A 16,826-nucleotide genomic window follows, 5' to 3' on the forward strand; every position below is an offset into this window, starting at 1 on the left:
ATTTATATATATATATATATATATATATATATATATATATATATATATATATATATATATATATATATATATATATATATATATATATATATATATATATATATATATATGAAATTTATATATATATATAATAAATGTGTGTATGTATTTTGCTTTTTTTGTGTGTTTGTATAGATTTGTTTGTATCGTAGGGAACCTTTATAATATTTAATTCATTAAAAACTTTGTAGACAACTTAAAATATGTTTTTGAATAATTTTGAAAGTTGTATTAAACCTCGTGTATCAATATTATTGTGAAAAAAAAAACAAATTCAAATTAGTTAGTTGGATAAAAAATTAAATAAAAAATTATTCAAGAATTTGAAATTAGAACTATCGGATGTATCATACCATGTCTTAGGTGACATGAGTTAAGCATTATTATTAGTCGTAAAGCACATTGATACGAGTGCGCTTATGAGGTTACACTGCATAGCTTACGAAGGAACGCTACTCAAAAAATATAAATTATAAATATAAGTTCGCGAATATGAAACATACAGGAAAGTAAACACAAACTTGTAAAAAATGCTGAAGAATACTGATAGGGTGAAACGAGCCAACATCATACCACACTCACACGTCGTCATCGTCATACCACATTTTCACCATTTTGCATGAAACACGCAAACTAAACTCAAGTTCAAAAACCGAAGTAACGGAGGAGTTGATGAGTGAATGAATGAGAGAATGAATGAATGAATGAGGAAGTTAATGGTTGATTGAATGAGGGAATGAGTGAATTAATGAATAAAAAAGAAGTGAACAAATTAACTAAAAATGAATTAGTAATTAATTTAGAAAATTGATAAATTAAAAAACAATGAATGAATATATAAAAATAAGAATAAATGTACGAATAAGAATGAAAGAGTTAACGAAGCATTTCAATAATAACGATTATGAACAACATTGTCCTTCATCAAACGTCTTCATATTTCTTCATGGAGCATATACTCTCCCTGAAAATTTTAAATCGTCATTTAAGAAACTGAGAACATTAATACAATTGTTCAGTGTGAATAAGGATAGAAGATATCTATCACTACACAATGATACAAGATATCATCATGCGTTCGATAGTGACGTCACCAACATGATGCTGATAATGATTCTCTTGCGGAAATTTATTATTTGTAAATAATCGAACTACAGAGAGCTTTTATAAATCGTTTATATTGTTTAATGAGAGTTTCAACGATTTGGAATGTTAAATCGAATCGTGTGTCTCTGTTTCGCGATTAATTCAATGACCCTCTGCTCGTTCGTTCCTCAGTTTTTTTTTGATGTTTTATTCTTTCATTCAATCAATCGTTCAAACATTTATTCTTTCGTTTATTTATTAATTGATCGAATGGTTGATAGATTCATTCATTTAGTTCACTACTGTCCATCCACACATCAGTCAATCAATCTAGCCATTCAATCACTCAATCACTCACTCAATCAATCACTCAATCAAGTAGCCAATCAAGTAGCCAATCAAGTAGCCAATCAATCAATCAATCAATCAATCAATCAATCAATCAATCAATCAATCAATCAATCAATCAATCAATCAATCAATCAATCAATCAATCAATCAATCAATCAATCAATCAATCAATCAATCAATCAATCAATCAATCAATCAATCAATCAATCAATCAATCAATCAATCAATCAATCAATCAATCAATCAATCAATCAATCAATCAATCAATCAATCAATCAATCAATCAATCAATCAATCAATCAATCAATCATTTAATCAACCAACCAACCAATCAATCACCAAACTTACTTAACGGAATCTCTACTCAAATCGAGTTGCCTCTTATGCCTGGAAACGACGACGAACATGACGAACGCGAACGTGAGAAGCAATATGGCGACGGTGGCTCCCAGCAGCGCAAGCATCGTCGACATCTTCACCTTACCAGCTGACTCCTGGCACGACGTTGCTGGCGATTGTTCTGCTTCATTTGGGATGGTTGTAATGGCCATTATATAGTTATTTTATTATTATATTATTATTTATTATTATTATCATTATTATTTATATTATATTATTATTATATTACTATTATTATTGTTGTTGTTATTATTATATTATTATTATTATATCAATATTATTTTATCATCATCATCATCATCATCATCATCATCATCATCATCATCATTATTATTATTATTATTATTATTATTATTATTATTATTATTATTATCGCCAGACTTAACTTAAGATAAGAAATGGTGCAAAAAACAATGTGCGATGTGATGATGAAGTGAGTAGGAGTAGACTCAATTTATGGAGTGTGATATCGGTGGTGACTTTAAAGGCATAAGACGAAAGGATGGTGTTATAAGACGATGATGCTGTGACGAGGATGACGTCATGACATAATGACGTCACGAAACAATGACCATGATTAGATGATAGTGTATCAAAATGATGATAGGATATCGTTACAGATACCCACCCAAAATAGACAGGTACCAAGTAAACTTCTCTTTCGTGTCACCGTCCTCATAATCAACGACATCGCTAGTATCATTTCTGCCATCACCTACATCTGTATCCTTATTATCACCGGTAGTATCATATTTGTTATCATAAGAAACGCAAGAGTAGTAGCCTCTGTCGCCGTAACTGACGCGATGTATCAGCAGGTGTCGCCCATTCAGCAGCTCGTATTTCGCATGTTGGGCTGATGGTGGTGGTCGAGATAATGATGATGATGTTGATGATAGAGATGATGATAACGGTTTTGAGGATGATGATGGTTGTGATGATGATGATGGTTGTGATGATGATGATGGTTGTGATGATGATGATGGTTGTGATGATGATGATGGTTGTGATGATGATGATGGTTGTGATGATGATGATGGTTGTGATGATGATGATGGTTGTGATGATGATGATGGTTGTGATGATGATGATGGTTGTGATGATGATGATGGTTGTGATGATGATGATGGTTGTGATGATGATGATGGTTTTGAAGGGGTTAAAGGTGAAAGCGGTATGGTGGCAAGTTTTCCATCATTGGATTTTCTGTAGGAGCATTTTTTTTATAAGATTTGAAAAAAATATTTTTTTAATCTGACGAGAATATAATGATGATGATGATGAAGAGGGTGATGTTGGTGGTGGCGGTGATGATGATGATGATGATGATTACGATAAAGATAATTATATTAAGAAGATGGTCTCAGCAAAAGTATAAAACTTTCAAACAGAATTATTATCATCATCATTATCACCATCATCATCATCATACTCACATTATGGTTTTAATAATCATCATCACCACCAACATCATCATCATTATCATCATCATCAAGACAAACCTCCACCAGATGGCAGACACGTTGTTTCTCCTTACGTGACACTTGAGTACAACATCCTCGTTCAGCATGGCGTTCACTTCCCTTATGACGTGTTTGTGGTTGGGTTGGTGACTACCACTACTACTGTTGTTGTTGTTGTTACTGCTGCTGCTGTTAGTTTCGGCTATTTCGGTAAGAGCTGATCAGTAAATGAAATTAGATGCTGTTATGTATATGTAAAACTCTTCAATAAACATGATTGCGATTTTAAAAGTATGTTAAACAAACACACCCAGCTAAGCATTTTACCCAAAAATTAATCAACAATTCAATCAAACGACAAATTGAGAGATAAAACCGACAAACCATGAACCAGTCAGCTAGCCAATCAGCCAATCAACTAGCCAATCAGCCAGCCAGCCATCTAACCAATCAGCAAGCAAAACATTTAGCCAATAAACAATTCAGACAACCAAATAACCAACAAACCAGCCAACCATACAAATAACCAACCAATCAATCAACCAACTGACCAGTTAACCAACCAACTGACCAACCGACCAACAAACTGACCAATCAACCGACCAACCAACTAACCAACTGACCAACCAACCGAACAGCCAACCAACTGACCAACCAATCAACCGACCAACCAACCGACCAGCCAACCGTCCAACCAACTGACCAACAAACCAACTAACCAGCCACCAATCAGCCAACCGACCAGCCAACCGACCAACCAACTGACCAGCCGACCAACCAACTGACCAACTGACGAGCCAACCGACCAACCATCTGACCAACCGACCAACCAACTGACCAACCAACCGACCAGCCAACCTATTGACCAACCAACTGACCAACCAACCGACCAACCAACTGACCAACCAACCGACCAGCCTGCCGACCAGCCCACCGACCAGCCAACAAACTGACCGACAACTTCGATGGCCTCCTGCGACTGGCCGTACTCATTTTGGAACTTGCATCTGTAGAAGCCGGCGTCGGAGAGTGCTAGATTGTCAATGAAGAGTCCGAGCATGGTCGTGTGCTCGTCGATGCTGTAACTTGACGTCACGTATTTGACATTGGATTGCAATTGTGATGATGACGACGATGTTGAAGAAGATGATGGTGGCGATGATGATGGGATTTTAGAAGACAGCACATATTTCCCGGGAGTTATACTAACATTCTTATCGTCATTATTATTACCATCATTACCAGTAGCACCTATCGAGTCATCGGTGACTATTTTTAGATCCTGGAACTCCCAAAAGTAGCGACCCGAAGGTTTCCACGTGACGATGCACTGAATGTGGAGGAGGTGACCGATCTTCTGGTAGATGCGGGAGTAGGGGGTGTGCAGGCGGGGGCCGGCTGGGAGGGTAGGATGATGATGATGAGGAGGATGGTGGTGGTGGTGATGATGATGGTGGTGGTGATTATGAGGATGATGACGGTGATTATTACTATTGTCATTATTATTGATATTATAATTATTATTATTATAATTATTTATTATTATAATTATTAGTTATCATAATTATTAATAATTATTAATTATTATAATTATATAATAATTGTGGACGAACAGGTGACCGAGATGGTGTAGCTGATGAACGCTGGTGGACGCTCCCCGTTGTCGGCGTGGCATTCGTACTGACCTTTGTGGTGGTGACGATGATGATGATGGTGGTGGTGGTAGGGGTGATGATGGTAGTGGTGGTGGTGATGGTGGTGGTAGCACGATAATGATGTCGTGAGTGTAATGATTTTGATGATGAAGATGATCATCTATTCACCCATCCAACCATCTATCTATCAATCAATCCATCCCTTCATCCATCTATCTATCCATCCATCTATCTATACGTCAATTCATAAAAGTACGCATGCATACAAAAATGTGTATCCAATCAATACGTATTACGTACAAACAATTCAACAATTTATATCTCCAGCAATTTATATCCCAGCAATTCACATCCCCAACAACTCACATCCCCCAACAATTCACATTCCCAACAATTTATATCCCCAACAATTCACACTCCACATTCATGACCACCTGCATCTTTCAGTGTGACATTGTACAGACTGATCTGGGACTGATCCGTGGCGATGCCTGTAGTGAATTAATCATTCGAGTCACCTTCTTTACATTCTTGCATTAAAAAAATTGCTAAAAAATTTCTAAATTTAAAAAACGCACACAAAATTTTTTTAAATAATAGAAATAAATGTGCACAACAAATTAAAGTAGCCGAGTGACGTAACTAGAAATAAGAGTCTATGCAATAGTGTATGCAATAGTGTATGTAGTCTTACAGACTACATACACTACACACACACAAGCACGCACGTACACACACACACGCACATCTTACATATTTAGTGCTAACAAAACAACGAGAAAAAATATATTTAAATGAAAATTTTGCTTCAAGCATTAATCCTACTTCTGCTAAATTGGTTGTTTTCAGCTCTGAACTTCCAGGTAACCGTTGGTTCCGGATAGCCGGAGTAGTTACAAAAAAGTGTCAGCGACCTGCCTTCGGATACTTTCATTTCATGAATTTCTGGAGTTACAATCTTGGGTGGAGCTATGTTTGAAAAATTTATATTAACACATTGTTCAACAGCTGGCGAAAAAAAAAAATTTGAATTTTTACGCAAACATTATAACCAATAACCAATGCGTAATAATCTACTTCATTCTCATTCTTTCACTTACTCTTTTTCTTTCTTTCTCTCTCTCTCTCTTTACCCTCCACCATCTTGCTTTCTCTCTCTCTCTCTCTCTCTCTCTCTCTCTCTCTCTCTCTCTCTCTTTCTCTACCCTCCGCCATCTTTTTGTTTTTCCAATCTCTTTAAACAGTGCGCTTCATTACATTACATCAGACCAACAATACAAACTTTACTTAAATTTTTTTTATTCACTATTTTTAGCCATATCAAAAAGTATCAGTTTCAACGACAATTTTACACGCGTTAAAATGCTGTAATAGGAAATTCAATGGTCATATTTAATGCTCTTACAATAAAATAGCGTAAATTGGTTAAAGAAAAATACAAACCGTTAATGTTAAGCCTGACTCGCTTGGAGTGCACAGTCACTCCTTGCTTGTTGACGAACTTGCACTCATACTCACCGGCGTCACTCTCACTGACATCATTAACTACCAGCTCATAGTTGCCTTCGTGTACTTTGTTGATCCTGTATTTGTTGCCGTGTCCGCTGTAGAGAATCTCTCCGTTTATTGAAATCAACAAACTTCTAGGGCCTAGCCAGTGCACCTTTAAATAATTCAGAAACATATTACATTTGCTTACCTGCAGTGAATTGTATGATTCCACAAAGTGGGCTGAATCATTCAGGACAAGTTATTTAAATATAAATTCGTCGATGATTGCCAGCAACAACACAACGAGCGACGTCTACAAATTAAAGTAATTCTCGCGAACTGACCGATAACTCGCCACTGGGGACGAATCCGCCACTACATCTGACGACCACTGAGCCACCAATGCCTGTCGCCACCGACCCATCATTCAGCGTGTCGCCATGGCAAGCCAGCTGCAGTATCGTGGCTAGGATTGCTACACCTGAATTATTTATAGTGTTAACATTTCAGTCGATGTACAATCATAATGAAAAGCAATTTTAAAAAGTCAATACTAACATAAGTTATTTGAGTTGAGCATATTTGCAAAACGTTTCTCAGTTTCTTTTGGCCTGGTTGCTCTTGAAAATGTGTTATAAATAAACAATTTGAATTATTAATGAATATAACATAAAAATTCAATAATAAATTGATGGGGTGGGTGTTTGTGTGTTCACGGTAATCTTCATTTGTAATCTAATGTTTGTAATGCCGTACTCAAAAATTTTTTCGTAGGTTTTTCAGGTTGAAAAACGAGTAAACATTTTGAGCGACTCGGCTGTATTTTATATTTTATTTCTATATGTTTTCCGTCTGTACATGAATGCATGCATGCATGTGTTTTTTGCTGTGAGATCGTATATCCTCATGGGATCAAAACAGGAACTGTGCCCAACAAAAACAACAACGAGCCCAGAGGCACTCTTTGTGAGGCAATAAAATAGAATGAACCGTTTGTTGAACAAACGTTTGCTGACTTTAGACAAGTCGAGAGATGCACTCTTTTGTAACGAGCCAGAAACGAATCCTCATTACGAAAAAATGGTCACTAGATTTAGAAACGCTTACGACTGTGGTCTCATCCCAGTGAAGTTGACGATACCTGGGTTGCATTGTTGGTCCGCAATGCAAATGATGCTGTAACAAGTTTATTTTTCGAAAACTTTCGCAAGAGCTTAGATGAAAATGTTGGAAATATGCTCCTATAGCTGAAAACATCCTTCCTCCAATTAAGAATAAACTTTGACGACAGCAGGAGTGACTACCATACGTTATAAACTACAACGACAGATAACTGGTAACAAAATTTAATATAAACTTTCACGCGCACAAACAAAATAAAAATAGTACCAGAATCGCTGAAAGTTGTATCGATATTAAAAAAATATTATATATTTTATATAACGTATTAATTCAACAATCCAGTTGTTCATATACTGGAGAAAAACGAAGCATGTAACTTGTAACATAATGATAATATTGTGAAATAAATAAAACGAACCAACCGACTAACTTTGTTTGTGGTAAATGATACCTTCTATCTTTATGATACTGTATCTCTATCTTTCTGTTGTCTATCTATCAATCTATGTATCGTATCTCTCTCAAACACAACAGCTGATTATATTTTTTTATGTAATAAAGTTAATAAAAATATCATATAAATGGACGCACTGTACAATGCATACATGTATAATTAATATTATAAAAAAAATGATAATCTGTGCTAATCACAAATCACGAAACAAGCCTAGGATAATAACAAGCAACACGAAAGAAGATCTGATGAGTTAAAACCAAAAACCTTTCCAAACCTGTTATAAAACAAACAGACGAAGCGTATATATATATATATATATATATATATATATATATATATATATATATATATATATATATATATATATATATATATATTAGTGTGTGGTGTATGTGCAGTGTATGTGTTTAATGTTTCACGGGGATGGCTAAAACTTTTAGGGAGGAAGCCAAGATTTGTGGTAGTGTGGCTGATGACCTTTTTTTCTTATCTCGTTCAGGTTTTGGTCGATTTTACACACAAAACATTCCTTTTTCTGGCCTTTATTAAAAAAATCGCTCACAGCGGGAGGGGCCAGTGAATTATATGTATATTATAAATAATTATTCATTGTATATGCATATATAAAGATATAGCCAATGTTTTGTATGTATAGGAAAGGAAAAATATGATAGATAAATATGCATACATGCATGCACGCATTACATACATCATTATTATGTACATATGTGTGCATGTTGTAGTGATATGCGTGTATCCATGGACTCCATTGTGCACGGTATATGCGTACAACGAACATTGTGCGTACATACAATCCATTGTTTACTTAATGCTGAGTGTTTGATGATGTCTGTACGTGTGTGATGTGTGTGTGTGAAAGAAAAAGATGTAAAGAAGTGTGTGTGTGTGTGTGTGTGTGTGTGTGTGTGTGTGTGTGTGTGTGTGTGTGTGTGTGTGTGTGTGTGTGTAACTGTTGTGAATGACGAACGTATGCAACTCATATACATATACTTTCTCACGCTTTCTCTTTCGCGCGCAATTTCTCTGTTTCTCTGTTATGTTCCCCTCTTTCTTTCTCACTTTGTCTCTCTCTCTCTCTCTCTTTCTTTATATATATATATACACACAACATCTATGTATACACTATATATATATAAACTATATATATGTGTATATATATATATATACCCAATATATGGTTCCATTTGAGATACGCAAATATGCTGATTGTTGATATAGATTGGCTGTTAGATATGCTGATCCACATATCAGTTAATAAGCCTATTTCAGCAGTGGAGTTCACACATGCACAGCACATGATATTCTCCAGCTTGCTTGTGATGATGCTGTCATGCGGAGCTCCCATACATACTCAAACTCGTATATGCACAGTACACACACACATATACACACTTATGTAATGTAAGTAAACGCATACAAACTCATGTGAACACATACAAACTTATGTGCACACATACAAACTTATTTGCACGCAAGCTCACTTGAACATTCACACGGACAAGTACATAAACAAACATACACATAAAACATACACGCAAGCACATCAACTCAGTGCACGCATAATTACACGCAGATGTGATGATTTAAAATTGCGTAATTCGTTTTGTCAAGTTACAGATGAAATTTTTATAAATCTATAAATAAATATAAAAATAATAAATATAAATAATAAATAAATAAATAAAACTATAAATCTATCGTAATTATAATTAACGTTTACATGGGTATGAAAATAATAATTAATATAGTACAAATTAAATAAATACATGACTTTAACATTGTTACTCATGTTCTCAACAATTTTTTGAGTAATAACCAATTAATTAACTAATTAATTAATGACTTTCCCAACGACAGCAGCAGAGGCAGCGAGATATTCTCCTCAATTTCAAGGAAACATACCACCACATAATTATTCCTCCCCATCATTAAACCTGCGTTCATTTTACGTGACGTGCTTGCACGCTTCATCATCGCCACCTCCAACTTCATCATCGTTATCAACATCATCATGAACATTATCAATGACACCACCAACCATCATCATCACCATTATTGGCCACATCATCATCGAAATCATCATCATTAAATCCTCATCACCATAATCATCACCATGTAATTTAATCCATTAAATCATTTCAATACTCATCGTTCCATCTTGCTTGGATATTTCAAATCTAAAGTTAAACAATATATATATATATATATATATATATGTGTGTGTGTGTGTGTGTGTGTGTGTGTGTGTGCGTGTGGTGTGTGCGTGTGTGATAATGGTGACACCCGAGGCTAAGTAATACGTAGAGTTGAATTATATAACACGAGAAATTGTTAATACTGTTTCTGTGCAAATGCAATTTTAATGAGTGAGGAGGTAGTAAAACGCATATGTTAAGTATTTTACGGTAACCATCGAATCACATTGCAAACTTTGCATTAATAATAATAATTAACATCAGCCAAAACAGCAATTGTCTAAATATTACGTTATGATTCTAACATCAATAATAATAATCTATAATAATAATAATATAATATATAATAATATAATAATAATAAACATAATATTAATAATATTAAAAATTAACGTGACTTTTTTAAATGTTTTGTAATGTTAATTTGTTTAATTTTCTTTTTTTTCTTTTTTCTGAACTGGGTGAGTGGTCCTTGTGGTCCTCTGATCAGTCATGTAATAAATAAATAAATAAAACAATAAATAAATAAATAAATAATATTAAATCTTATAATGATAATTTATATATTATTTATTACAATATCATTAATATTAATAATATTTACTGCATCAACAGCACAATGTCATTAATGTGATCGGCCACAAGCGACGCAAAGGTAATTAATAGCAACAACCTAACAATAAGAATAATAATTAAGAAATATTAATAACAACAATAACAATAATAATAATAATAGTAATTATAACATCAGTAATAATAATAATTATTAATTTATAAACACGTCAGCAGCCAACCAACGTTATGAATGGGTTCATGGTAATTATCAGCGTAATTATAAAATTATTCCTTAGCTGCGTAATTATTACTTTCCTACAAACACCTAACAACAATTAAAATATAAGTTTTATTATTATTATTATTATAAATTCACAGTCTTATTTTTTTATGATTATTGTTAATTAAATGTCGTCTTAGAAGGCTGAATTTTGCGTCAACTATCTTAACAAACTAGAAGTTAATCACCAATGTAACATTGACAAAAACAACAAGACGAGACAGCATACATAACTATAATTTTTTCAATAATAATGTTTTTGATATTTTACTTGTTAGCGATGGTGCTACAACTATGTTCGTCACAAAAAGTATTTATCCACTAAAGTAACTGAAAATTGAGATAACTTATTAGATCTACCACGTATTTGATTAGGTACAAATTGTGACATGTTTAACTTTCCTTACTCCGTCATACTCGTTAACGTTAATAGGAAGTCATGCTGGGTTAAAAGATATAGGATATTGTTATTGTGTGTTTATTATTTAGTGTAATGTATATACGTGTGTGTGTGTTTGTGTGTGTGTGAACATATAGGTGCGTATCTTTAAGCGTGTGTGTGTGCGAACATATAGGTACGTATCATTAATTCCACCCGTAGACCCGACCTAAAGACCTGGCTTTTAAATTTATCAGTTTAGTCGCTGAGAGAACGAAATTCAGTGAAATAAAAACAGAATTTTACTTTACTTTTGTCACTAACACTGCGTTCGAAACCACCAACGCAAAAATTAGTAGTAGTTAGCGCTACTACTTCTACTACAAACAACTGCATTGTTAAATACCAAATTTCATTCCAATTAAATGTAAGAACTATTATCGCCACCGCGAGAAATTAAGAATTGTTGGAATGTACTTAATCAGATGTTGCTAATCTGTTTCTTGCAACTATTTCGAATCTGTTATTAAACATATATTGGATATTTACACATCAGCATATTTTGTGTTATATATAATAATAATAATAATGATATACACGTGTGTGTGTGGTGTGTGTGTACAAACATGACAGACTCCTAGAGCAAAGAGGTCTCTCGTTGTTCTCTTACCTACCAATGGTGTCTTTAATCGACATTTGCATATTCATGTAAAAAAAGTTAGCAATAAGTAATAAAAAACTTATTATAATTTTATTATAATTATAATATTATTATAACTTATTATAATTATAATTTGTAGCGACAGTCGTATTTGTTTTCACAAAAAATCTTTTTGAGATTTTGCCCAAACGAAGCTGCTGTGAATGACGCCACCAGTTTTTTCTTCCATGTACATGACTTGGCAGTACTAAATCTTGTTCGGTTGCGATACAATTAAATAAATTTTAGTCTGCTGAACGATAAGGCTCGCAGCTTGCAACTTATAATGAGATTGTCAGAATGATTACTACGACTTTGAGGAACATGAAAAACATATGGCCAGCAGTTTTTAAAGAGATAAAGACGCGTCATTTTGATGGCAATATTTTCAATGAAAACTATTTTTCAAATCAATTTTTTTCTTGCGAAGCGACTTTTAATCAGAACGGTATTTATATTTGACTTTATGAAATTTAAAAAACGCTGTGATGTCGGAAGAGACAAGTTTCTAAAATAAAACAGCATGGTCGAACGAAACAACGCACCAAATTAAACGACTTCGTTTTCCGCGACTTCAGTTCACTCGGTAATTTTTTACGCAAAATGGGACTGTAATGTGTCCAGTTTATAAAATCCGGACGCTTCTTATATTTAACGCCGCAGTTGGTATACATCTGATCCAATCAAAAACAACATCCACCCACATTATTTTACATCAATATTTTCATTAATAGAATTTATTTTATTTTTACAATTTATTTTTACTAATTTAAAACAGAAAAAAGTCATAATCATAGACACTTGTCCTTTATTTTGTTGACAAATCTTCTCGTGTAGAACTCTTTATAGATTGGTGGCAGGGTGTTGATTTTTTTAATGACCCTGTCCACGATACTCTCAGCCGAATTGGCGATCAGAAGGTCTTTGTTGCCGTAAACATCTGAGGAGTCGTAAAATTCTGCTGGCAGGTGGCGCCAGAAAATGTTGACCGAGATTGTTGAGGTTTCATTTATCACGTTATGAAACCACAGAGCTAAAATGGCGTAGAGAGAAAATTAAACGAGATGATAATTTTAAATAACACAAAACTAAAATAAGTAATGGATTACACTCATTACGACATTCTTTCAACGGTTAACAACTGAGAAAGACGTTTAATTCTACGTTAGATGGTTGTCTGGAGCATGAATTCAATTGTAATTATTAGAAAGAGAAAATCAAAAAATGGTAATTATTATAAATAGTAATAATAACATAAACAGCAACTGATAGCAATGCGAGAGGAAAACACAAACCAGGAATGAAGAGAACATCTCCACCATCCAGATGGCATTGGTGGTGAACGACCTCTGCAAATAGGGGGTGCCTCTTCAAGTCTGCATTCTCAATGTCAATCACTTCTGATTTGTCGCCTGCTCCATGCATTGGTTCGTAAATATATTTAAATTATTTTTATCATTCAAGTGTGAAACAGGAAGCAAATCTACCCAAACACTTGAATAAATTTTCAGGATATATTATTTAAATAATAAATATATGAGACAAAACTGAGACGAAACCGTTTAAGTACAAGTGATCTACATCTTCTGGGGAGAACAACGTGATCCTCTTCCTACCTTTCACTTGCACTAATATGTTGTCCATAATCTGAGGAAGTTTCGGGCGAAAGTTTTGTAAATTATTTCAGGTAAACATTTAAACGAATGTCATGGTTTGAACAATCGTGACATAATTAGCAAGCCGGCGATATGAGCTCACTGACTGATTGTGACCGTCACGTGATACTGGTGCACTGACTGAGTAAACTCGGTCATAGCTGTCTGGAGTGTGAGAGATGTAGGCTATTTCGATTTTTGATTGAATTTTGCGATTTTCTTGAATTAACAGTATATTTTGCGTTAGATTCGATGAATTTTGTAGTTTAAATAAATAAAATAGTCAATTCAATTACTCACGCGTCACAAATAAACAACGTACTCCAACTTCACCAACATCATAGTGGGTCCAGAGTTGAACACCTTTCGATGCAATCCTGAACACGCTCGAATAAATTTGCTCCTTCTCAAACATATCTGGAAAATTTATGTCGTCTGATAACTCAGGGAAGTGTTTGTATATGTCACACACATCCTTTCGAGGATCGTTACCAAGACTTCTTAGGTAATATTTTTCTATCTTCAAAAAATATTTTGAAAATTTTACTGGTTAACAAAATATCATAATTCAAGTGAAACCTAGAGTTAATGTTTCAAAACTTCATCTAACACATACTTTATTCCAACTTCAAGATGAATGTGAATAAAGAAAAATATTGTGCATTGTACTGTAGTACAAACGAACAAATATTACACACCCAGTTTAAAATAAAAAAAACTTACACGAGAACAATCGCCAGAATCTTGTTTTTCAAGATTGTCTATAAATTCGCTAAATGGCATTGACCTAAGTTTAAACAAAATCTCAAATATATAAATGAAAAAATCATTTCATTGAACAAAAATCACTTTTCAAATCAAATCACTTTTATTCAATCAAACAAAACAAAAATAGAACAAAGGTTTAAATAAAAATTAACTAACTGGTAGGAGAAATTTTTTGCAATGAAATTGAGTTGCTCAGATGTGCTGACATGAAGTTTCACTACCTTGTCAGGCCATTTCTCTTTCAAATATTTCCAACTCCAGTTTTCAACACAGCTTCCAATATTTAAGGACTTAATAACCAAAGGCACCCTCTACAAAAATTAAAATTACAATAAAAAAGAATTAATAATTATTATTTCATATAACTCTTGTAATTTGTATACAGTTAGCAAAACATTAATGACATGACAATTTTTCTTTTGATAATAAAAATAATTAAACAGATTTTGATTGATAAATATTACTGTCAGCTAAGTCATTGAGTTAGCTCAGTCGGTAGAAGTGCCATGTCTTGGGCTGCTATAACTAGATGGCATGATTCAAATACTGTCTGTTTGATGTGCATACATGATGTGTGTGTGCAATGTGTGGTGTGAGTGCTACAGCCTTTGTGGCACAAAAGATTGATTACAAGTATAGAATAACATCTGAGCAGCTCTGCATTTGACAGATAATAATAATAAAAAAGTTGGTTTTCATTTTTAGTTTAATTAATATTAATTAATTATTAATTAAAATTAAAAAGTAACAATTGAAAAAATCTTCTGTTCTGAGACTTATACTATAATAGTATAGTATATAATATAAAATAAATTATAAGTAGTCTTAAATATTAATAAGTCATGTTCATTTGTTTTAGTTAGATTTAATAAGACTTTTTCTTAATTGTCTTGACTTAATGTTTTAAAATAATAGATTATTAATGTGTTGTTAATAACAGTTAATTAATTAAATTAAAATATTAAATTGGATGATGTCTGTCATCTCATCTGTCATGCTCATGGTGACAATTGAATATTATATGGACAAATTAAATTTAATTTATGTTTGTCATACCTTCTGATAGAGTTGAGTTTTGAAGACATGCACAAAATCAGTATACCCCGACGAATCCACACATTCAACCTGCCTAATCTTTGGCGTGAAACAGGCGCTCATGCTAAAATTAAAAATATTGTTTACAGAGCGATATATAAAATTATTTAAATGTTAAATTATAATATAAACACAAATTCTTCATTATTTACAATTAATTATTCACAATTCACAAATTAATTCACAAATACTTTATTATTTACAATTAATTATAAAATAAAAGCAATGTGGTGAAAATTTTTTCAAACTTGCAAAATTTAATTTTTTATTATTGTTGAAACTTTTGTTAGTTTATTCCACATATGGTTTATTCTAAGTATATGGTTTACAAATAAGAATTGAGCTATACCAATCACCAGTACGTTTTATTGTTTTGGCTGTTGAGATCACGGATATATATATATCCATGGTTGAGATCCACAGGTCAGTAAATGGTTGATTGCTGTACCAATTATAATGGACGTGTCTTGTTGAAAAGAGGCCTAAAATGACAAATCAGTTGGTGTAATCACATTAAAATAAAAGCTCGTTTTAATCTTTGACTCAATGGCTTTGACTTGACTAAACCAGAAGCATTATCAGTTTAAATTTCACTTTAATGACGTGATATAAAAAAGCTCAATAATTAACAGGAAAGTGGTTGAAATAATTTTATGAAATTTTTTTAATAAAAAAACAATCAATCTTAGAAATGAAACACACACCATGAATTATTCCATTTCCATCTCTTATCATTGAGATACCTACGACCATATATATATAGCCTACGACATAACTCAGACTTCAATGTCTATCATGCTCACTATGTACAGTAATCGCGAAACTGAATTAAGTAAAAACGGATATCATTAAGTTATTAGAAAACTGGAGCTTGCATCCACTATGTAAATATTAATAAGACATTATGCTGGCTACTAAACATTTAAATTGAAATATGTAGAATTCAAAGAGTTGTTAGTAGAAATTTCTCCAATTACATTCGGATACGTTGATCAAGAGGCTTTATAACCAGTGTGTCGAAGTCGGATGAGAAATATGCCACTTTGAGTCAGACAAAAATCTACGACACTGTTTATAACTACAACCTGGTCTAAAACCATCAAACCACAATTTGT

At 33.2% G+C, this 16,826-nt stretch overlaps 2 protein-coding genes across 2 annotated transcripts; both read right to left on the reverse strand.

Moving 5' to 3' along the window:
• Nucleotides 1-2,489: 2,489 nt before the first annotated feature.
• HELRODRAFT_180787 (hypothetical protein) lies at nt 2,490-7,064 on the reverse strand (the record flags this gene model as incomplete). Its single annotated transcript, XM_009030071.1, has 9 exons — nt 2,490-2,711; nt 3,378-3,458; nt 4,300-4,736; nt 4,952-5,023; nt 5,428-5,484; nt 5,819-6,001; nt 6,437-6,692; nt 6,829-6,965; nt 7,043-7,064. 9 exons carry the CDS (start codon nt 7,062-7,064, stop codon nt 2,490-2,492), a joined length of 1,467 nt encoding a protein of 488 aa, XP_009028319.1.
• Nucleotides 7,065-12,856: 5,792 nt separating this feature from the next.
• On the reverse strand, nt 12,857-15,774 carry HELRODRAFT_194025 (hypothetical protein; the record flags this gene model as incomplete). Its single annotated transcript, XM_009030072.1, has 8 exons — nt 12,857-13,226; nt 13,489-13,605; nt 13,753-13,840; nt 13,952-14,067; nt 14,149-14,368; nt 14,572-14,635; nt 14,773-14,927; nt 15,673-15,774. The coding sequence occupies 8 exons, from the start codon at nt 15,772-15,774 to the stop codon at nt 12,985-12,987; spliced, it is 1,104 nt and encodes a 367-aa protein (XP_009028320.1). The 3' UTR covers nt 12,857-12,984.
• Between the last annotated feature and the right edge of the window lie 1,052 nt (nt 15,775-16,826).

Source organism: Helobdella robusta (assembly GCF_000326865.2).
Source record: "Helobdella robusta unplaced genomic scaffold HELROscaffold_64, whole genome shotgun sequence".
In the NCBI taxonomy this organism is placed as follows: domain Eukaryota; kingdom Metazoa; phylum Annelida; class Clitellata; order Rhynchobdellida; family Glossiphoniidae; genus Helobdella; species Helobdella robusta.